General features: G+C 37.2%; 1 protein-coding gene across 11 annotated transcripts in view; it reads left to right on the plus strand.

Annotated features, from left to right (window-relative positions):
• The window catches only part of RPRD2 (regulation of nuclear pre-mRNA domain containing 2), an 85,667-nt gene that overhangs the window by 50,999 nt on the left and 11,611 nt on the right, over positions 1-23,057 (plus strand). For 5 of the 11 annotated variants that reach the window (XM_036855871.1, XM_036855898.1, XM_036855912.1 and 2 more), the window contains exons 3-9: positions 1,096-1,196; positions 2,062-2,139; positions 3,426-3,478; positions 4,073-4,199; positions 5,676-5,851; positions 20,615-20,897; positions 22,167-22,427. In XM_036855871.1, the coding sequence (XP_036711766.1) occupies positions 1,096-1,196; positions 2,062-2,139; positions 3,426-3,478; positions 4,073-4,199; positions 5,676-5,851; positions 20,615-20,897; positions 22,167-22,427 (1,079 nt within the window). The remainder of the gene's footprint in view (positions 1-1,095; positions 1,197-2,061; positions 2,140-3,425; positions 3,479-4,072; positions 4,200-5,675; positions 5,852-20,614; positions 20,898-22,166; positions 22,428-23,057) is intronic. The other 6 variants (XM_036855889.1, XM_036855906.1, XM_036855920.1 and 3 more) reach the window with 2 other exon arrangements.

Genomic DNA, 23,057 nt, shown 5'->3' on the forward strand with positions numbered 1-23,057 from the left:
AGCACGTGAAAAAATGTTGACCATCACTAATTATTAGAGAAATGCAAATCAAAACCACAGTGAGATATCACCTCACACCCATTAGAATGGCTGTTATCAAAAAGGCAAGAAATAACAAGTGTTGGAGAGGATGTGGAAAAAATGGAACCCTCATACACTGCTGGTGGGAGTGTAAATCCGTGCAGCCACTATGGAAAACAGTATGGAGAGTCCTCAAAAAATTAAGAATAGAACTACCGCATGTCCAGATATCCTACTTCTGAGTATTTATCCAAAGAATATGAAAATACTAATTTGAAAAGATATATGCACCCCTCTGTTCATTGCAGCATTTTTTACAATAGCCAAGATAGGAAAACAACCTAAGTGCCCATCGATGGATGAATGGATAAAGAAGGTGTGAGATATATATATATATATATATATATATATATATATACACACACACACACACACACACAGTGGAATACTATTCAGCCATTTAAAAAAAAAGACGAAATCTTGCTGTCTGTGACAACACAGATGGACCTTGAGGGTATTATGCTAAGTGAAGTTAGGTGAAGAAAGATGTACCTTATGTTTTCACTCATACATGGAATATGTTTTAAAAATTAAAAATAAAATAACTGAACAAACCAAACCAAACACACACATAGATACAGAGGACCGAGTAGTGGTTACCAGCGTGGCAGGGTGGTGGAGGGAGCGTGAAATGGATGAAGGGAGTCAACTGTATGGTGATGGATGGAAACTTAAACTTTTGATCATGAGCATGCTCATGAGTGTATAATCATTAGTGTATACAGAAGTAGAAATATAATATACTCATGAAACTTATATTATGAACCAATATTACTCTCAGTAAATTTTTTAAAAGTTCAATATGTTATCCATAGCCTCATCTATGTCAGTAGTAAAAAGTGTTGAATAAGAGTTTTTAAGATTTTAGCCCTAGACACCAGAAAAAGATGTTTTAAAATAAACATGAGAAGACATTTGGAAAATAATTTTGTTGACAGCTTTATTTTCAGATTTCTAATTTGAGATGTAAGTTAACATTTTTATATGTCTGTCTCACTTTTTCTTTCTTCTCAGGGATCCATCTGTCTCTAAGTCTATAGAACGAATCTTTAAAATCTGGGAAGATAGAAATGTATACCCAGAAGAAATGATTATGGCGTTAAGAGAAGCTTTGAGTAAGTATTTTTTCTCTACTAAAAGAAAGATTGAGTCATTGTTCAGTCTTTAAAATTATATATATTTTATAGATTTGGTCCTTTTGCTTAATAACGAAAAATAAACTTTTGGATCTGGCCCTGTTTGTTTAAAATTAAATAATTGTAAAAATCGGTTTGCATTAAAATTTAAGTAGAATTGGTTTGGGGAGGGTTGAATTTCGTTTTTATTGACTAAAGAAAGTCAAGCATATTAAGTGATGATGACCATCTAATTATTTTCCGGCATTTGCTTTACTTTAGTTGAATGCTTTAAACTGTTCATCTTTTGTGTTTAATAATTACTGCCCTGTCCTCTTACTTATGGGACAATTTTTGGACAGGGTTTCAGTTTTCAGTAAGCTGTTTGATACTAAGCATATATTGGCATTCTTCGGTCTCTCTTTTGGTTTAGATTTGCAGTAAGTTGTGTACTGGTGTTATTTAAATTACTTAGTTCCTGTGTATTAGATACATGTAATTAAGTCATTGAATAGCAGTAGGTGGTATCTGATACCATGACCATAAATTGACTAGAAATTTGCTTTAAAAATAGCATCTTCTAAGAAGCTGTTAAATTCTTCATTTGAATGTGTTACCTGGTGTTTTTAAGCTTCTACCCTATTCTCAAAATTTGTTATTTCATTGATGTAGAAATCATGTTTATTTGACAGCTTCTTAGATCTGGTGGGTGTTTTTATCTTTTTATAAAAATGAAAGAAAAGGAGAGAAAGAAACAACACACAGTCTCGGATTGCCTTTTTTCATGCTACAACTTTGACACTGAAGTGGACAGACAGAACAGCTTCCCATAACGCCAGATTGCAAAAACTGAAATGTTTTCCAGGTACCACTTTCAAAACTCAGAAGCAGCTGAAAGAAAATCTGAACAAACAACCGAATAAGCAGTGGAAGAAATCACAAAGTAAGGAACAAAATCTCAACTAATATAAATTACCTCCTCTTTTTGGAGCAGAAGAAAATGTAGACCATTTGACATCGTACCTGGCATAAACCATGGGCAACCCTGTGTTTCCCAGGCCTGGGAGGCTCCCAGTGACTTACACTAAACAAGCCATCATGGAGTTACTTCTTTAAAAAAATAAAAATAAAACTACTTTTAAACAAAGGAAATGCAGAAAAAGGGTTTAAATGAGTGAAGATTCAAGAGTAGTTGGGGGATTGAAAGAAGAAAAAAATACGTGATAGTGCCCAGGCTAACTTTCAGGTTCAAAGATATATGAAGTTAGAGGCAGCTGGCATTAAACAACAGAGCTGAAGAGGAGACTAGGCATTAAGAAGCATTTCTGTGGGAGCCATGAAATCCTTCAGATTTGGGGATATACTCTACCAGATTAGACATGGGCCTCAAATCCTGGCCAGAAGCTCATTCTCTAACAGGAGCTCCTGCTGTGTTTATCATGTTTACCCAGCATGAGATCAAGGGAGTGGAATACTGCATGTGATAGGCTGCTGTGGGCCAAACTGAGGAATATTGAGAAAGACTTGAAGGTGTGGAGGGAACAAGGTAAAAGACAGTGAGAATTGGGAGGTGAAACAAGACACTTGGGATGGTTTTGCTCCAGCAAGCATGTGATACTCATCATGATTAAGGGAGTCCTCTCACATCCTTTTGGTCGTAAGTTGCATGCTTAGGAACAACAAGAGTCATCATTTCAGCCAAAGTTCAACCACAGTGGTATTGTACTTAGAACTTTCCCTGCCTATTTTTGCTATGAATTGAGTCAGCAGAAAAAGAAATCCAAAATTAAATACATAGGGATAGAGTTGATGCTTCTAAGTAAATTTTCTTCAGCCAGTGCTCAGGATTAATCGGATGTCCTGCTCCTGAACACTCTTAATTTGAGGTGTTAAGATCCTCTTACACTCAGTCAGACTAGGCAAAAAGGTACTTCATGTATCTCAGTGTCTCCAAATCAATAATTCTAGGACTTCAGACTTACAGGTTATGTTGGAGGTAAGTAGGTTAGACCTATCTAAATAGTGTATTTTTATATTTACTATGCTTGGGAGTGTTCAAATTTCATATTCCACTATTTATTCTAAGAATTATACCATGATGATTTAAATGTGCATGTTCGACATATATTCAAAGAGTACAGCCTTAACTATAAAACTGGAAATTTTCCTGAATATTAGTCAACATTTTGTGTCTATATTCTTAAATGACCTTTTGTTTAATTCCAACAGCATCCACGAATCCAAAAGCTGCTCTCAAGTCTAAGATAGTTGCTGAATTTCGAGTAAGTTACAGAATATGTTCAACATGCCAAAATATTATTCACCCCTTTTGTGTTAGTTTTCTGTATAGTCCATCCTGAAAGATTTATTTTTATTCAGTTATGCATCAGTTATATTTTAAACGTGTTCAAACTGTCTAAAACTTAAGAGGTTTATCTGTACCTCTAAAGGACAAAGTAACCTTCTTCTGAAATATCTATTACCAGCTGAATTTTGTGTTGAGTCCCAACAAGGGATTCATCTTTCTATAAAACTGTATTAAATTAAAATTTGCTTAAAGTTAACATAATAAGACCGTTTATCTAGTTAAAATTTAAAGAAGATATTAGTGGACCTTTGTCTGTTTCAGTCTTAACTCTGTATCCATAAATTAGCTTTGAATAAATAAGGAAAAGGATCTTTTAAAGTATGTAACTGAAAATATGGTTTTGACATGAGAATTGATGTTGATATTTGATATCCCTGATTATGAGGAAATATGAAGGGTTTTTGCCTCTCATGGCTTTGTTAGGTTTTATTCATGTTTTACTTTAGTGTGGAAAGGTAGAATAAGTGGATGATTTCATAAATTAAATATGACCCTGGTCTGTGTTCAGTCTCAGGCCCTCATTGAAGAGCTGTTGCTGTACAAGCGCTCAGAAGATCAGATAGAATTGAAAGAAAAACAGCTGTCAACCATGAGGGTGGATGTGTGCAGCACAGAAACTCTCAAATGCTTAAAAGGTAATACCTACATCCTTTTAAATAGAATAAGTCAGATTTTCTTTCTAGATATGTCATCTTCAAGTGATCAGACTGACTCCTTCCATAAAGACAACCTCACGTTACAGAGAATAGTTGTGGCACCTCTTTCCCAGGTGGTGATTTCATACATGTCAATTTCATAAGTAAATTCCTAGCCTTCAAGTCGTACACCTTAAACAATGTTATATGCCAGTTATATCTCAATAAAGCTGGAGAAGAAGTAAATTTAAAAAAATTTTTTTAAGTAAGTAAATTCTGTCCTTTTCCCCACTTCTAGTCCTTTCTTGATGTATTGGATTATGATGGGGTATTTCACATGAGTGATTAACTGGTTTGGCTGTGCTCTTCAATAAGGTCACTGTAGGGAATTCCCTGGCGGTCCAGTGGTTAGGATGTGGCACTTCCACTGCTCTGGGCCTGGGTTCGATCCCTGGTCAGGGAACTAAGATCCTGCGAGCCACATGGTGCAGCCACAAAAATAATAATAATAAATAAATAAGGTCACTGTAATGCCTCATAAAATCTAGTGACGTGCTCTCTTTTCCTTACATTGTAGATTATAAATAATAATCATATTAATTTATTAGAATGTAAATCTCATGAAAGTAGAAATTATCCTTATTTGTTCTTGCTGTATCCTAGTGCCTAGAGCAATACCTGGCACATAATAGGCATTTGATAAATATTTTTGAAATAATGAGTAAATGACTACCAGCTATTTGTTTTGGCACCTATTTTGTTCTTGTACCATGCTTTAAATTTAACATATGGTATCTAATTTAGTCCTCACAACAACTCAGAAGCATGTTAAAAACCTCCATTTTGGACATGAGAAATCTGAGGCTTCATAAGGAGATAAGAAGCTTGCCCAAGTTACACAGCTGATAAAATGCAAAGCCTAAATTTATATCCACACCTAAGGCCATATTCCAACATCACTGGGAAAAAAAGTACTTAGGAGAGTAAGAAACAGTTTACAATGTCATACAATGTCACTATTGTTGAAAAATAATTCATGGTACTCTTCTAATATCAAATTACCAGAGATCTTCAGATAGGAAAGGATAATTTTTAAGCCTGATACACAAAGAAGTCACTTTATCTTTACTTTTCTGAACCTCTGTTTTCTCATCTAAGAGAGATATCTTATTACAATCTGTAGTATAAAAGTTAATGGTATAAGTGTACAGAATTGAGCCTCATTCCATTATTCCTAAGTAGCAGTGTGACATCAAATTTGTGAATAAAAGCAGTCAACAAACTTTCATTTAGTTGAACTTTCTTTTCTTTACCTTAATTGCAAGTGCCTTCATCATGCACTCTTGCCTCACTCCAGCAGGATCACACAAACCATTTAAATAATCTGTTTTGTGATTTTTGTGATTTAGAGAAGCTTCTTTAAGGTGAAACTATGAGACTAAGAATTTTACAGAATACTTCCTCTTGTTATTTTAGATAAGACAGGTGGGAAGAAATTCTCCAAAGAATTTGAAGAGGCAAGTGCCAAGCTGGAGGAATTTGTGAATGGACTAGATAAGCAGGTGAAAAATGGGCCCTCACTAACAGAAGCACTTGAAAATGCTGGAATTTTCTATGAAGCACAGTACAAAGAAGTAAAAGTGGTGGCCAATGTAAGTAATGATTAAAGCTGTCTTACATCAATTGCTTACCATATATCTGTGACTGTTTATATGTGTTATCTAACTCTATTAGGATAAGCATTATTATCTCCAGTTCACAGATGAAGAAGTTACTTTTGAAGAGGGTTAGTAACCTTGTACAAGGTAGAATATTATAGCTAGCAAGTGAAGGTGTCTGAATTAAGACCTAGGTCTTTCTGATGCTAAAGCTTGTGAATACCCTGACCATTAAGCTTTGCTAAAGCCTTATGTCTTAGCGTTTCAGTGGGAGTGTGCCAAGTTACTGTTAAGGGATATAAAATTGGGCAGAAGTATGTATATGTATTTTTTTAAATCCAGATACTAGATGGAAACATTGTTTCTGAATTTCATCAACTCAATTAAGGAACCTCTTTCTCCCCACCTCAACTGGAAGAGGGGTTGATAATTAGACATTTGTCTAATGGCCCCTGAAAGAAACTGTTTTGTACTTTATTTTTATTTATTTTTTCGTTTTAATCACTATATATGGTTATAAAAGTATATAGTACTTTAAGTACTTTTGTTTTTTGGCTGCACCACCCAGCTTGTGGGATCTTAGCTCCCCAACCAGGGACTGAACCTGCGCCCTCGGCAGTGAAAGCAGGGAGTCCTAACCACTGGACCTCCAGGGAATTCCCAGTATATATACTTTTTTTTTTTTAAATAAATTTATTTATTTATTTATTTATTTTTGGCCGTGTTGGGTCTTTGTTGCTGCGCCTGGGCTTTCTCTAGTTGAGGCGAATGGGGGCTACTCTTCGTTGCAGTGGGTGGGCTTCTCGTTGCGGTGGCTTCTCGTGCAGCATGGGCTCTAGGTGCGTGGGCTCTCGTTGCGGTGGCTTCTCGTGCAGCATGGGCTCTAGGTGCGTGGCTTCAATAGTTGCAGCGCACGGGCTTAGTTGCTCCGCGGCATGATCTGGCGGGATCTTCCAGGACAAGGACCAGGGCTCGAACCCGTGTTCCCTGCATTGGCAGGCGGATTCTTAACCACTGCGCCACCACGGTAGCCCCTGGCAGGAGGATTCTTTTTTTTTAGTATATGTGCTGCCGAAGCGAGCACGGCAGGAGGATTCTTAACCACTGTGCCACCAGGGAAGTCCCTCCCAGTATATAGTACTTTAGATCCCACCAGTCCCACTTCCTAGAAGCAGTTTCTTGTAACTCATTTAGCTATTTTTTCTGGTATTTGCCTTCATATTTCTTAATAATGTACTCCTATTTTTCTTTCTTGATTTATACTATATAAGAAATATCTGTTGGGACTTCCCTGGCAGCCCAGTGGTTAAGACTCCGTGCTTGGGCTTCCCTGGTGGCACGGTGGTTGAGAATCTGCCTGCCAATGGAGGGGACGCGGGTTCGAGCCCTGGTCTGGGAAGATCCCACATGCCGTGGAGCAACTCGGCCTGTGAGCCACAGTTACTGAGCTTGCGCGTCTGGAGCCTGTGCGCGTCTGGAGCCTGTGCGCGGCAACGAGAGGCCGCGATAGTGAGAGGCCCATGCACCGCGATGAAGAGTGGCCCCCGCACCATGATGAAGAGTGGCCCCCGCTTGCCACAACTAGAGAAAGCCCTCGCACAGAAACGAAGACCCAACACAGCCATACATACATACATAAATAAAAAGAATGTAAGCAGACAAGAATATCATTTAAAAAAAAAAAAAAAAAAAGACTCAGTGCTTCCGCTGCATGGGGCATGGGTTCCATCCCTGGTAGGGGAACTAAGATCCCGCATGCTATGAGTGTGACCAAAAAAAAAAAAAGAAATATCTGTTAACTTCTTGGTGTGACAAATGAGGATTTAGCTTATATTCACCTCCCTTCCCCCTTCTCCCAATATCATTATATAATTCTTTAAATCTGTTGATTGCCCTGTAAATTGAAGTACTAAATTTACTATTTTTTTGACCACTAACTCTAGATGCCCCACTTTGTAAAATGAAAATATTAACATTCCTATTCTTTCCCATTACTTTTCTTCTGTCCCTTCAGTTTCCCAACATCACTAAACAATACTTTTATATTGTCTAGGTTGATAATATTTACATTCTATTTTATAATTATGTCTTCCTTGCTCTAAAGACTGAAAATTAATAAAGCTTACATCATAACTGTTTGAACATTGTTCACTGCAAGGTCTTTTGGTAACTATGGTTATATTAGAGAGTTTTTGTTTTTTCCTAGAATTTCTATTTTTCTTGCATTGTTTGCCTTTTAGCGTCTTTTTTTTTTTTTTTTTTTTTGGTCTCTCTCTAGATTCTGTATCATATCAGATATTCTGAATCCATGTTTTCCCCCAGAGACCTCCCTACCAGAGCTTACATTCTCCTGCTCCATTTTAGGTCTCTAGATCTCATCCTAGGACTATTCTTTACTGCTGTTCTGAGCTGAGGCCTCTGTTTGCCAATTTCCATGTCTTCTTTTCTTGGCTTTCTCTCCTGTTTTGCTGGAGCACATCCTCAATTTCCCAAAAAAAAGAGTTTGTAAGAGATGAATTTTCTGAGTCCTTATATTTAAAAATGTCTTTCTTCTGTTTTCACGTTTGCTCTGATAGGTTGGCTGGTTGGAAATCATTTTCCCTCACAGCTTAGAAGGTGTCACTCCATTGTCATTAGTATTGTTGATATGAAATCTTTGCAAGATCTTTTTAGGGACATTTTATGTGGTGTTCTGGAATTTTTACAATGATGTATCTACCTGTGAGGTTTTGTTTTGCATTCATTATGGGTTAGTGGAGGGCTTTTTCAGTCTAAAGGCTGATATTCTTTAATCTGGGATAATTTCTTTATCTCCGTTTTCCCTTTCTTGGACATCAGTTAATCATTTGTTAGACCTCCTAGATTGATCCTCTATGTGTCCTGTGTTTTCTTATGTTTTATCAGCCTTGATCTTTTTGTTCTGCTTTCTGGAAGATCTAGAGTCTTTTTTCCTTCCCTCTAGTTATTTGGTTTTCTTTTATATGATTCTGGCTTTCCTCAAAAATCAGGTAATATCTCTGTCCTATTCATATTTAAGAATGAGGTATGAAAAAATTGATTGGGAGGGCTCTCTGTACATAGATAGGAATTATCTACTCTGAGTTTAACCCAAGAATGAATAATAGTAAAATCTGCTTAGGTAAGGAGCTGGCTGTTAGTCAGGGTGGGAGGAGCCCTAAATGTCAGAAGGCTGGAGTCTTTTTGCCAGAATATTGTAACTCTTTAGAGAAGAAGTCATATTTTTTTTGCCTGGGGCATAGTGCCTTGGCTGCCGAGTATCAAGATTACAGAGGATCTACAGATTCAATGCAATCCCTATCAAACTACCACTGGCATTTTTCACAGAACGAGAACAAAAAATTTCACAATTTGTATGGAAACACAAAAGACCCCGAATAGCCAAAGCAATCTTGAGAACGAAAAATGGAGCTGGGGGAATCAGGCTCCCTGACTTCAGACTATATTACAAAGCTACAGTAATCAAGACAGTTTGGTACTGGCACAAAAACAGAAATATAGATCAATGGAACAGGATAGAAAGCCCAGAGATAGACCCACGCACATATGGTCACCTTATCTTTGATAAAGGAGGCAAGCATATACAGTGAAGAAAAGACAGCCTCTTCAATAAGTGGTGCTGGGAAAATTGGACAGATACATGTAAAAGTATGAAATTAGAACACTCCCTGACACCATGCACAAAAATAAACTCAAAATGGATTAAAGACCTAAGTGTAAGGCCAGACACTATCAAACTCTTAGAGGAAAACATAGGCAGAACACTCTATGACATAAATCACAGCAAGATTCTTTTTGACCCAGCTCCTAGAGAAATGGAAATAAGAACACAAATAAACAAATGGGACCTAATGAAACTTAAAAGCTTTTGCACAGCAAAGGAAACCATAAACAAGACCAAAAGACAACCATCAGAATGGGGGAAAATATTTGCAAATGAAGCAACTGACAAAGGATTAATCTCCAAGATTTACAAGCAGCTCATGCAGCTCAATAACAAAAAAACGAACAACCCAATCCAAAAATGGGCGGAAGACCTAAATAGACATTTCTCCAAAGAAGATATACAGATTGCCAACAGACACATGAAAGAGTGCTCAACATCATTAATCATTAGAGAAATGCAAATCAAAACTACAATGAGATAACATCTCACACCAGTCAGAATGGCCATCATCAAAAAATCTAGAAACAATAAATGCTGGAGAGGGTGTGGAGGAAAGGGAACACTCTTGCACTGTTGGTGGGAATGTAAATTGATACAGCCACTATGGAGAACAGTATGGAGGTTCCTTAAAAAACTAAAAATAGAACTACCATACGACCCAGCAATCCCACTACTGGGCATATACCCTGAGAAAACCATAGTTCAAAAAGAGTCATGTACCAAAATGTTCATTGCAGCTCTATTTACAATAGCCAGGACATGGAAGCAACCTAAATGTCCATTGACAGATGAATGGATAAAGAAGATGTGGCACATATATACAATGGAATATTACTCAGCCATAAAAAGAAATGAAATGGAGGTATTTGTAATGAGGTGGATGGAGTTAGAGTCTGTCATACAGAGTGAAGTAAGTCAGAAAGAGAAAAACAAATACAGTATGCTAACACATATATATGGAATCTAAGGAAGAAAAAAAAAAAAACCATGAAGTGGCAAGACGGGAATAAAGACACAGACCTACTAGAGAATGGACTTGAGGATATGGGGAGGGGGAGGGGTGAGATGTGACAGGGTAAGAGAGTGTCATGGACATATATACACTACCAAATGTAAAATAGATAGTTAGTGGGAAGCAGCCGCATAGCACAGGGAGATCAGCTCGGTGCTTTGTGACCACCTAGAGGGGTGGGATGGGGAGGGTGGGAGGGAGGGAGATGCAAGAGGGAAGAGATATGGGAACATATGTATATGTATAACTGATTCACTTTGTTATAAAGCAGAAACTAACACACCATTGTAAAGCAATTATACTTCAATAAAGATGTTTAAAAAAAAAAAAAGATTACAGAGGAGGTGGTATTGAGTGTTTGGTATTCACACCTTTTTTTTTTTTTTGGACCGTGTTGAATCTTTGTTGCTTTGTGGGCGCTACTCTTCATTGCGGTGCGTGGGCTTCTCATTGCGGTGGCTTCTCGTTGCGGAGCATGGGCTCTAGGCACACGGGCTTTAGTAGTTGTGACATGCGGGCTCAGTAGTTGTGGCTCGCAGGCTCTAGGGGACAGGCTCAGTAGTTGTGGCGCGCAGGCTTAGTTGCTCCGCGGCATGTGGGATCTTCCTGGACCAGGGCTCGAACCCATGTCCCCTGCATTGGCAGGCGGATTCTTAACCACTGCACCACCAGGGAAGTCCCCAAGGTATTCACACTTTTAATTTCTGATTTCAACCCCACTATTCACTCTACTTTTTTATACTCATCATTTCCTGGATCAAAACTTCTCAGGGATTCTGCAAGACAGATCAGCTCCTTTCCCAGGTATAACTCCCTTTCTGCATACTCCTAACCTCATTTTTCTCTACCCTGCCTCATTACTTCTTACTCTTACAAAACCTTTTCCTTGTTACTGGTTTATACCTTTGTGTTCCTTTACTATTCATTTTTCTTTCTTTCTTTCTTTTTTTTTTATCAGTCATCAATTTTATACACATCACTGTATACTTGTCAGTCCCAATCGCCCAATTCAGCACACCACCATCCCCACCCCACCGCAGTTTTCCCCCCTTGGTGTCCATATGTTTGTTCTCTACATCTGTGTCTCAACTTCTACTATTCATTTTATAGGAGTCCCAGGAAGGAGAGACACTGAACAGGAGTGATTAGTTTACCATTTTTACTCAAAAGACCATTTTATAATTTTTGAGAAGTGAACCATCGTTACTTATTTATGAAATTATATAAAATCATTTAGTCTGTTTTGGAGGATCCTTAGCAAATGGCTGGGAGAAGTGTGTTCAGCAGGCATTCATTGAGCACACATAATTGCAATTCTGTGTAATAAACGCTATAATGAAGGTAACTATAGGGTGCTGGGAGAGCAGATTGAAAAGGTGCTTTAGCTAATTTGGGAGTGGGATTGGAGGATATGGAGAAAATTTTTCCCAAAGGAGCTAAACTCTGAAGTTGCAGTAATTGGCTAAATGAAAGACCATATTCTCTGAAGAGCATTTTCAAAGCATGGGAATGAAAGAGAGCATGGCAAAATTGGTGGACCTGAAAGTAGTTTCTTATAGGTAGGCATTTATGAGGAAGTGATAAATAAACCTGGAGAGGAAGTCGGGAACATGGTCCTGAAAGGCCTATATTTATTCTAAGGTCTTTGAATTTTACCCTGAAAGCAATGGAAGGCAGTTGTAGGATTTTAATTTTGCTGATGATGTGATCAAGTCTGCATTTTGGAATCAAGATAGCAGAATGGAGAATAGGAGACTATTAGAGATAGGGAGACAAGTTAGTAGGTTATTGAAATAATCTAGGTTGACTTGTGGAAACAGTTAAACCTTAAAGCAATATTCTCAAAAAGATTTTGACCACAGTCCGTATGAAAGAAAGATTTTACATGGAAACTAAGAACCACACACACGTGCACATATACAGCAAAAGTTTCACAAAATAAAACTTACTCTTGTTATATGCAATATACTGGGAGATATTCTTTCTTCTGTATTATTTCATTTCCTATACTTTTTCTGATTTTTTAAGATAAATACTTAGATAATTGATTTTCAGCTTTTTAAAAATATGTATATTTAATACAATAAACTTCCCTCTAAGCTGCATCTCACAAGTTTTTTATTTGTTTGTTTTTGGCCTTGCCAGGTCTTAGTTGTGGCATGCAGGATCTTCGTTGTGGTATGCGGGATCTTTTAGTTGCGGCATGCACGATCTTTAGTTGTGGCATGCAAACTCTTAGTTGAGGCATGTGGGATCTAGTTCCCTGATCAGGGATCGAACCCGGGCCCCCTGCATTGGGAGCTTGGAGTCTTAGCCACTGGACCACCAGGGAAGTCCCACATCTCACAAGTTTGTATACTTAAATGTGTCTTTTACAAACAGCATATAGTTGGATCTTGGTTTTGTTTTATGGTTATTGTTTTTTAATCAAATCTGACACTCTTAACTTATTGCCTTAAATTAAATTATCTTAATTTAATATTACTATCTTAATATTGTTATAATAAAACCTTAAATTAATATTCTGTTACTTCATATATAATTAGGAACCTTAACAGTAGTAGGATTCCCTTCCCCCAGGTCTTTATGCTATTGTTAACTATTTTACTTATGTATATTTTATGTAGTATAATTTTTATTATTTTTCTTAAACAGTGAGTAGACTTTTAAAGAAATTAAGGGGCAAATAGTCTTTTATATTTACTATTTCTGGTGTTTTTCATTCCTCTTTGCAGATCCATGTTTCCCTCTGGGATCATTTTCCTTCAGCCTAAAGTCTTTAACATTTCTTATAGTGCAGGACTGTTGGTGATGAATTTCTCAGATTTTGTTTACCTTAAAATGTCTTTATTTTACCTTCATTTTTGAGAAATGTTTTCACTGGATAAAGAATTCTAAGTTGGCAGTTTTTTTCTTTCATTACCTAAAAATGTTTCTCTACCTGTCGTCCCTTGAGAAGTCAGCTGTGCCTAGATTTCTTCTTTATACTTATCCTGCTACAAAGGGATAAAAGGGGTTCACTGACCTTTTTGGATCTGTGGTTTGATATTGTTCATCAATTTTAGAACCTATTCGACAATTATCTTTTAAAATATTCCTTCTTTTTCATTCTTTCTCTTTTCCTTCTGGGACTCCAGTTATACGTCCCATGTGTTCTTAGATTTCTGTCTGTTCTGTTCATTCTTTTTTCTCTCTGGACTGATTTTTGGCTACTTTATATTTACTTGTCTTCAAATATTCTTTGTTCTGCTGAGCCCAGTATGCTGTATTTTTCAGTTCTAGAATTTTCATTTCGTTCTTTCTTAGAGCTCCTTTTCTTTGTTGAAATTTCCCATCTACTCATCCGTTCTTCATCTTTTCCTAAAAATTCTTTAACGTAATATTTGTAATCACTGTCTTAAAGACCTTATATGTTAATTCCAGTATCTGGGTCATTTCTAGGTATACTCCTATTGACTGTTTTTTCTATAATTTGTGTGTGTGTGTACTTTAATCATACCTATATATCCTATCTGCTTGTCTAAGAATTTATTTCATAGGAGACCTTTTGGGTGATACTTGTGGAAACTGTGAATTGTATCATTTTACCTTTAAAAAGTGTTGAGGTTTTTTTCTGGCAATCAGTTAAATTATCAGTGGATCACTGTGATGTGAAGGCTTGGTTTTAGGTTTGTTTGAACATAACCCTTAGTCCTGGGACATGGTCCTTACTCCTAATCCATGGCCTTTGTGGGGTTTTAATAGGAAGTGAAGGTGTTTACTAAGCCTCTCTAAATTGACAGTGCATAAACTCTAAACTCTTTGCCTGGCACTGGGCAGCTGCTGAAATCATTGCTTAGGTCTTTAACTTCATAGCTTCCTTGGAGATAGCATCAAAGGAACTATTTCCACCATTCAGATTTATATGTTTTTATTGTTATATATTTTAATTATACACATACATATTCTACAGTTGTTTTATGTAGCCAGTATTTATTTAGTGTTTATTAGCCTTTTTATTGTACTGCATTTGGTTTGCTATTAATATTTTCTCTTTATCTTTGGTTTTCAGTAGTTATACAGTGATCTGCCTACGTGTAGTCTTCTTCATATTCATCTGGTTTAGGGTTTGCAGAACTTTTTGAGTCAGTGGTGTATTAATTTACTAGGGCTGCTATAACAAAGTACCTGAGAGTGGGTAGCTCAAACTACGTTAATTTATTGTCTCATACTGTAAGGCTATAAGTCCAAAATCAAAGTGTTGTTAGCAGGGTTGATTCTTTCTGAGGGCTGTGAGGGAAGATTCTGTTCCTGGCTTCTCCTGTTTAACTTGTAGGTGGCTGTTTCTTCCCTATGTCTCTTCACATTGCCTTCCCTCTGTTTCCAAATTTTCGCTTTTTTGTTAAGGATACCAGTCATATTGGATTAGGGCCCATCCTAATGACCTTGTTTTAACTTGATTACCTCTGTAAAAACTGTCTCCAAATAAGGTAACATTCTGAGGTATACAGTTAGGACTGTCAGTGTATGATTTGAGGGGCACAATTCAACCCATAATGAGTGGCTTAATGTTTCTTATAAATTTTGGGATGTTTTCTTGTCAAGTATTGTTTCTATTCCATTATATCTCCTCTCCTCCTGGAACTCTACTAATTTGTATAGTAGATCTCATCAGTGTTCCAAATGTCTTTTTATGTTAGTTTCTGTATTTTCTATCCTTTTCCCCTCGGTGCTTCCCTTCTAGATATTTTCTATTAACCAGTCTTCTGATTCATTAATTTTCTCTTCTGCTGAATCTTGTCTATTGTTTAACCCATCAGTTAATTTAGTTGGCTTATTTTTCAGTTCTAGAATTGCCATTTGATTTTTCTTCAGAAATAATTCGATTTTTCTGGTAAAATTCTGTCAATGTATTTTCATTTTTTCCTCTCTCATTTTTTTCAGTCTTCTTTTTTTTATTTTGTAACACTCTCAAAGTTAAAGAAATACCTTAAGTATATTATGAAGACCTTTTTTTTTGGAGTCATTTGAAAATAAGTATAACTGATTTACTTTGCTGTACAGCAAAAATGAACACAACATTGTAAAGCAGCTATACTCCAATAAAAATAAAAAAAGAATGAAGATAAGTAAATACATACATAAATAAATAAAATAAAAATAAACACACACCCCAAAAAAAAGAAAAGAAGTTGCTGACACCCCGTTACCCACAAATATTTTCATGAGTATTTTCCTCCAAGACAATTATTTTCTCCTTCATAACCATAAGTTATAGCTGTTTAATCATGAAATTAATTGATACATTTCATGCATTATTATCTAATCCTCAGCCCCTATTCAAATTGACCAGTTTTTATAACAAAATTTCCTGTCCAGAATCACAAGTTGCATTTATTGCATTTCTGTTTTCCATTGATCTGGAACAGTTCCTCAGTCTTTTCTTTAATTTTCATGACCTAAATATGTTTGGAGATTACAAGTCAAAATAGTTTGTCCAGTGTCCCCCAATTTGGATTTATATGATGTTTCTTTGTGATCAGATTGAGATTATATATCTTTAGTAGGAATATCACAGAAGTAATTGTGTTCTTCTCATTTCATCCTTCAGTTAGCACACAAGTTTGATTTGTTTTACTACCTGTAACATTCCCTTTGGTATCTTATTAGTGTGGCATCTTCCCAGCTTGTCCACTGAAAAGTTTTCACTTGGTAGTTGCTGTGGGTTGAATTGTGTACCCCAGAAGATAATGTTGAAGCCCTAACTCTCTGGTACATGTGAAAATGACCTTACTTGGAAATAGGGTCTTTACAGATGTACTCAAGTTAAGATGAGGTCATTAGGATGAACCTTAATCCAGTATAACTGGTGTCCTTATAAGAAGATGGAAATTTGGATACAGATGCACACAGGAATAATATCATGTGACAACCAAGACAGATACTGCAGTGATGCATCTGCAAACCAAGGAATTCCAAGGGTTGATGGCCACCCCCAGAAGCTAGGAAAAGGCAGGGAAGGATCCTGCTCAGTCACAGAGGGATCATAGCCCTGCTCACACCTTGATTTTGGACTTTTAGCCTCCAGAATTATGAGACAATAAATTTCTGTTGTTTTAAGCCACTTAGTAATAAAGTACCACAACACTAGGAAGCTGTACACTAATTAGTAAGTGTCTTGTGGGGAGGCGTTTTGAAACTATGCAAATATTTTGTTCCTCCTCAAAGTTTCAGTTTATTCATTTATTTATATCAGTATGGACTCAGTCGTATTTAGTCAGTGTTCTAATTCATTACTAACTACTGATTTCATTGCAAAATAATTATTTTGATGCTCAGATTGTCCCAGTGGGAGCTCCTCTCAAGCCGCTTTCTGTGTTCTTTTGACATATCCCCATCATTTTTTGAGCGTTTCCTTACTTTTGGAGCAAGGTATTCCAGGTTCATCTTGCACTTTTCTGTCCAGCCCGGGAATCAGTCATTTCTCCAAGGAGCCTTGGTTCCTTTTAGTGAAAAACCACATTTCGAAACCAAGATCTGAGTACTAGGTGTACTTATTACTATTGGGATATCACTGCTTCCAGACCATATCAGTGTACAGAGGTAGGAAATTTGTGTGTGTGTGTGTGTGTGTGTGTGTGTGTGTGTATTTAACCTATATACACACATTTACATCTATATATATTTCTGTATCTGTCTATATATGTCAAAAACCATGAGTTCACACTATTATCTCCGATCCCAGTCTAACACTACGAGGTTCATTCTAGTTTTCTCCATTTCCACATTTATAATTGCTTTTTCTAAAAATGTAAAATCTTGCTCCCCTTATCTTCAACATAATCACTTATTTGATCATTGCCCACGTGTATAGCCAGTTTTCCAGCACTTCCATCCCTCCCAGCCATCTCTGTTGGCTTTCTTTTTATCTCGCTTAGGCTTCAACATCCCATGCAATGCCTTCCTCCCATGCAGTCATCTTCCTCACCCCATTTTGGCTCCGTTACCTAACCTAGGCGACCAACGCTTCCCTTCAACTCTTGCTAATGAATTTTGGACTGAATTGTTCAAGATGGGATTTTCTGTATTTTCTTGAACATATAAATCATAGCTATTTGGGTTTTGCTAGGTAACTCCAATATTGGCTATACTTGTTTTGAGTCTGTTCATAGTGTCTGTCTTTTCTTTTATCTCTTGGCATGCTTGCTAATTTTTTATTGAATACTGAACATTGTATATGAAAATATTTCTAGAGTCTCAGTGATTTCTCTTCCTCCAGAAAGGATTCACCCTTTCCTTTGCTAGGCAGATATTGTGAGAGCTTATCATATATATTTTTTAATTTATTCATTTTTTATGTATTTATTTTGGCTGCGTTGGGTCTTCATTGCTGTGCACAACTTTCTCTAGTTGCAGTAGGCGGGGGCTACTCTTCACTGCAGTGCACGGGCTTCTCATTGCAGTGGCTTCTCTTGTTACGGAGCACAGGCTCTAGGCGCACAGGCTTCAGTAGTTGTGGCACGCAGGCTCAGTAGTTGTGGCACGCGGACTCTAGAGCACAGGCTCAGTAGTTGTGGCACATGGACTTCATTGCTCCCTGGCATGTGGGATCTTCCCGGACCAGGGATCGAACCTGTGTCCCTTGCATTGGCAGGCGGATTCTTAACCACTGTGCCACCAGGGAAGTCCAAGAGCTAATCATATTAATCAAATCTGAAACTGAACTGACTTCAGGCTGAATTGCAGTTTGGGCAAACTTTTGATTTCTTCGGGTTCATCCAGCTTCTAAGTCACAGATTTTTCCCACTGAGAGCCTGCGACATCACTAGGGCCCCTCCTTCGTTGTGTGATTTGAACGCTAATCCTTGTCTCTTCTGTACCATGAGACTATGTTTAACCCTGCTTTGCTTTTCAGAATTTTTCTGCTTGACTTCTTTAATTCCCTCTTAAGCAAGCTTCATAATTCAGCAAATATCTTTTTTTTTTAATTGGAGTATAGTTGATTTACAGTGTTCTGCTAATTTCAGGTGTACAGCATAGTGATTCAGTTATACATATACATATATTTGTTCTTTTTCAGATTCTTTTCCCCTGTAGGTTATTACAGGATATTGAGTAGAGTTCCCTGTGCTATACAGTAGGTCCTTGTTGGTTATCTATCAGCAAATATCTTGAAGGAAAAACAATAGCATATTGTTGAGCCAGTTCTGTCCTTCCTCTTTCATCACAATTTTGGCCTTTCTGATTTTTTCTAATTTATCTCTACAGGCCAGCAAGACTTTTAAAAGTTCTCCTTTTTTCTTTATATTATTTAGTAGTAACCCTCTGCCTTTTCCTTTTGCCTGAATTCTCAAATTCTTGCCTAGCTCCCCAAAATCAGTAGGACCCTGAGAGAAAAGGCAACTGCAGAATGTCAGCTTGACTCTCCTCATGGTTTCCCCCTGCTATAGAATTTGCCGCTTGGGTTTTCGTTGCCTTAGCACTCTACAGTACATTCAAATATGTGTGTGTGCACGTATGCGCATGCGTGTGAGTGTGTATAGATATGTATGTGTATATATCTGGCTTTTCTAGTTGTTCTTGATGGGAGCATTGCTGTGCTACAAACTACTCAATTATATCTAGAAACAAAAGCTCAATTCTAGCATATTATTTTCTGTTCCACTTCCATTTTTTTAAATTATGCTCTTGTTCAACCAACCAAAATGATCCCACGATCTAAATGTTCCAACACCCTTAACAAAAAAAAAGAAAAAGACACACAGCTTCAAGACACTGGCAATTAAGATAATCAGATGAATAGGATTTAAGCCAGATGATCAAGGTTAACAACAACAGTGGTACATTGTATTGATTGTATGTACCCTTGATATGATGTGATGACAATCACACTTTACCTCTGTGGTCTTCCTCCCGAAAACCCATAACCCCAGTCTAACCATGAGAAAAACATTAGACAAACCTCAGTTAAGAGATAGTCTGCAGGGCTTCCCTGGTGGCGCAGTGGTTAAGAATCCGCCTGCCAATGCAGGGGACAAGGGTTCGAGCCCTGGTCCGGGAAGATCCCACATGCCGCGGAGCAACTACTGAGCCTGCGCTCTAGAGCCCGCGAGCCACAACTACTGAAGCCTGTACACCTAGAGCCCGTGCTCCGCGACAAAAGAAGCCACCGCAATGAGAAGCCCACGCACCACAACGAAGAGTAGACCCCACTAGCCACAACTAGAGAAAGCCCCCGCACAGCAACGATGACCCAACACAGCCAAAAATAAATAAAAGAAATAAAATAAAATGTGACATCTCACAAACTTAAAAAAAAAAAAAAAAAAAAAGAGAGATAGTCTGCAAAATACCTGGCCAGTACTCTTCAAAACTGTCAAGTTCATCAAAAGTAAGGAAAATCTAATAAACCATCACAAACAAGAGAAGCCTAGGAGATATGACTACTAAATTATGGGATCCTGGAATAGAAAAAGAACATCAGATAAAAACTGAGGAAATATGCATAAAGTATGGGCTTTAGATAATAATAATTATCAAAATTGGTTTATTAATTGTGACAAATGTATCATACTAATGTTAGGTGTTAATAATAGGGAAAATTGGGTGTGGGTTATATGGGAACTCTATTTTATCTACAGAGTAATTTTGTACACCTAAACCTTTTAAAATAAACAGTTTCTTTTTTTAAAAAAATCAATAGTATTTGACCTCTCAGGCTATGCTTTATTTATTGATTTGATTTTTGTCTTCTTAGTCATTGCTGTATCTCCAGTACCTAGAAGAGTGGCCAGCACATTTAGGCTCTTGATAAATATTGGTTGCTTGGAGGGATACAGGGGAGCAAGGGAGGATGAATTGCAGATAACTTCTAAGTCTCTAACTTGGGCAACTGTGGATGGTAATATTGACTTAGGGAATATAAAAAGCAGAGACTGGAAACTACTCCATGCTTGACAGATGATATTTTCTTATTTTATACCAGTGATATAGTTAATAATAATGAAGAAATCTGATCAAGTCAAAATGGTAGCTTCTTGGTTACTTCTCAGAAGAGTAAACTCTTCTTTTTCTCTTTTAGGCATATAAAACCTTTGCTAATCGAGTGAACAATTTAAAGAAAAAGCTGGATCAATTGAAGTCAACCCTTCCTGATCCTGAGGAATCACCAGTCCCTTCCCCAAGCATGGATGCTCCCTCCCCAACTGGCTCTGAGTCTCCTTTTCAAGGAATGGGAGGTGAGGAATCCCAGTCACCAACCGTGGAGAGTGAGAAATCTGCCACACCTGAGCCTGCAACAGATAATCGTGATGTGGAAGACATGGAACTCTCAGATGTGGAAGATGATGGGTCAAAAATCATTGGTATGTCCTATATGATTAGTAGACAACTTGCTCCTTATCTGTTTTGCCTTCCCCACCAATAAATCTATCACAGGCAGGTATTAAAAGATGATTTAATCCTTATAAAATTAGAACACCAAGGTAGTAGTATTGTCTGTAGAGCAGTGGTTCAGGATTTGGTATGCCACGTACGTTGAGAATCATTGCTCAAGATCTGTGCTGTTCAGGGAATTCCCTGGTGGTCCAGTGGTTAGGAATCCACGCTTCCGCTGCCAGGGACCCAAGATCCTGCAAGCCACGTGGTGTGGCAAAAACAAAAACAAAACAAAATACACACTGGATTCTAGGAACTTAGTGCTTTAAAAAAGAGTGAAAATATCTCATTAATAATTGTTTATATTTATAACTTATTAAAATGAAAATATTTGGGATATATTGAGATAAGTAAAATATATTATTAAAATTAATTTTACCTGTTTTTCTTTTTTTGATATGGTTACTAGAAAATTTAAACTTACATATGTGGCTTGAATTACATTTCTTTTGAACAGCACTGCTCTAAAGGGCCACTTATGCTGGAATTCCTTATTCTCTGTCACTCTTGACCTTCAAGATTCCAAAGCCACATTTTGTTAACCACACTTTCAGAATTAACCTGGATTGGTGAATTGTTTCTGTGACATCCCCAGCTTTTATAATTATTCTTATTAGGCAGTTTGACTTAGGTTGAATTTAATGCACTATCCATATAGTGCATTGCCTTTAAAGCATTAAGAGGAATGTATTGCAGAGACATCAAGAGTTAAAACATTGCATTAGTGCCTGATTGCACCCCCAGTGCCAGACCAATTTCAGGAGACCAAAGGATAATACATTAACATATGTACAGAGTTTCTGTTTCTTAGAAAGCTCTCAGGTTAATAATGGCAAAGAAAAGACAGGACAATTTATGACATAAATATTACTGAAAGACAGAACACAAATGTGTACCAAATAATAATATGCTTTCAGAAATGTACAAATTTAATATACAGATACTAAGAAGATGTAAAGAAATCATTAAAAAGTAAGATAAAAGATGCATTTGGGGAATTCGTTTTAAGCAGATATTAAAGCTGGGAAGGTTCATAAATTATAAAGAGCATGACTTTTTTAAAAAATCATGAAGTGAATTATTTTTCTCTAAAGCGTAGTACTTTTTAGGAAATATTGGGACATGTTATTTCATACTGCAAGCAGAGTCTGGAAAGTAGTAGGATGCAATACCATCTCTTTTCTTTTTTTAAACAGTAGAAGACAGGAAGGAAAAACCTGTGGAGAAGTCAGCTGTATCCACTGCTGTACCTACAAAGCCAACAGAAAGTATCTCAAAGGCCTCTTCATGTACTCCAGTGCCTGTGACTGTTGCAGCAACCCCACCTCTTCCAAAGCCTGTGAATACTTCTCTTCTCTCCCCTACTCCAGCACTGGCTTTGCCAAACCTGGCTAATGTGGATCTGGCAAAGATCAGTTCCATCCTTAGCAGCCTGACATCAGTCATGAAAAATACTGGTAAGTAGCCCCAGTAAAGAAGATAAAAGGCCTATTTCCACCTTTCTAATTGAACCATCAATCTGGGTTTTGTTTTTGTTTTTTAATTAAAAGTAATTTTTTAATTAAAAAATAAACATAGGGACTTCCCTGGCGGTCCAGTGGGTAAGACTCCACGCTCCCAGTGCAGGGGGCCTGTGTTCCATCCCTGGGAGCTAGATCCCGCATGCATGCCGCAACTAAGACCCAGTGCAGCCATAAGTAATAGATAAATACATACATACATACATACATACCAATACATGGTCATCATAGGAAAATTAGAAGATAAGTTAAAAGAATAAAATAAATATCCATAATTCTGCCATCCCAAAGGAAACAACTTGTGTTTAACCTTACAAGTTGTGTGTGTGTGTGTGTGTGTGTGTGTGTGTGTTTTGGGAAATAAAATGTTAGTATAATTTTTCTTTCAGTAATTGAAGCATATTGTGTATACAGTCGGTCCTCCATATTCACCAGTTCTGCATCTGCAGGTTCCACTTCCAAGGATTCAACCAACTATGGATTGAAAATATTTGGGGAGAATATTTTTTCAGAAAGTTCCAAAAAGCAAAACTTGAACTTGTCATGCCCCAACAACTATTTATATAG

The sequence above is a fragment of the Balaenoptera musculus genome, chromosome 1 (genome assembly GCF_009873245.2).
Source record: "Balaenoptera musculus isolate JJ_BM4_2016_0621 chromosome 1, mBalMus1.pri.v3, whole genome shotgun sequence".
Classification (NCBI taxonomy): domain Eukaryota; kingdom Metazoa; phylum Chordata; class Mammalia; order Artiodactyla; family Balaenopteridae; genus Balaenoptera; species Balaenoptera musculus.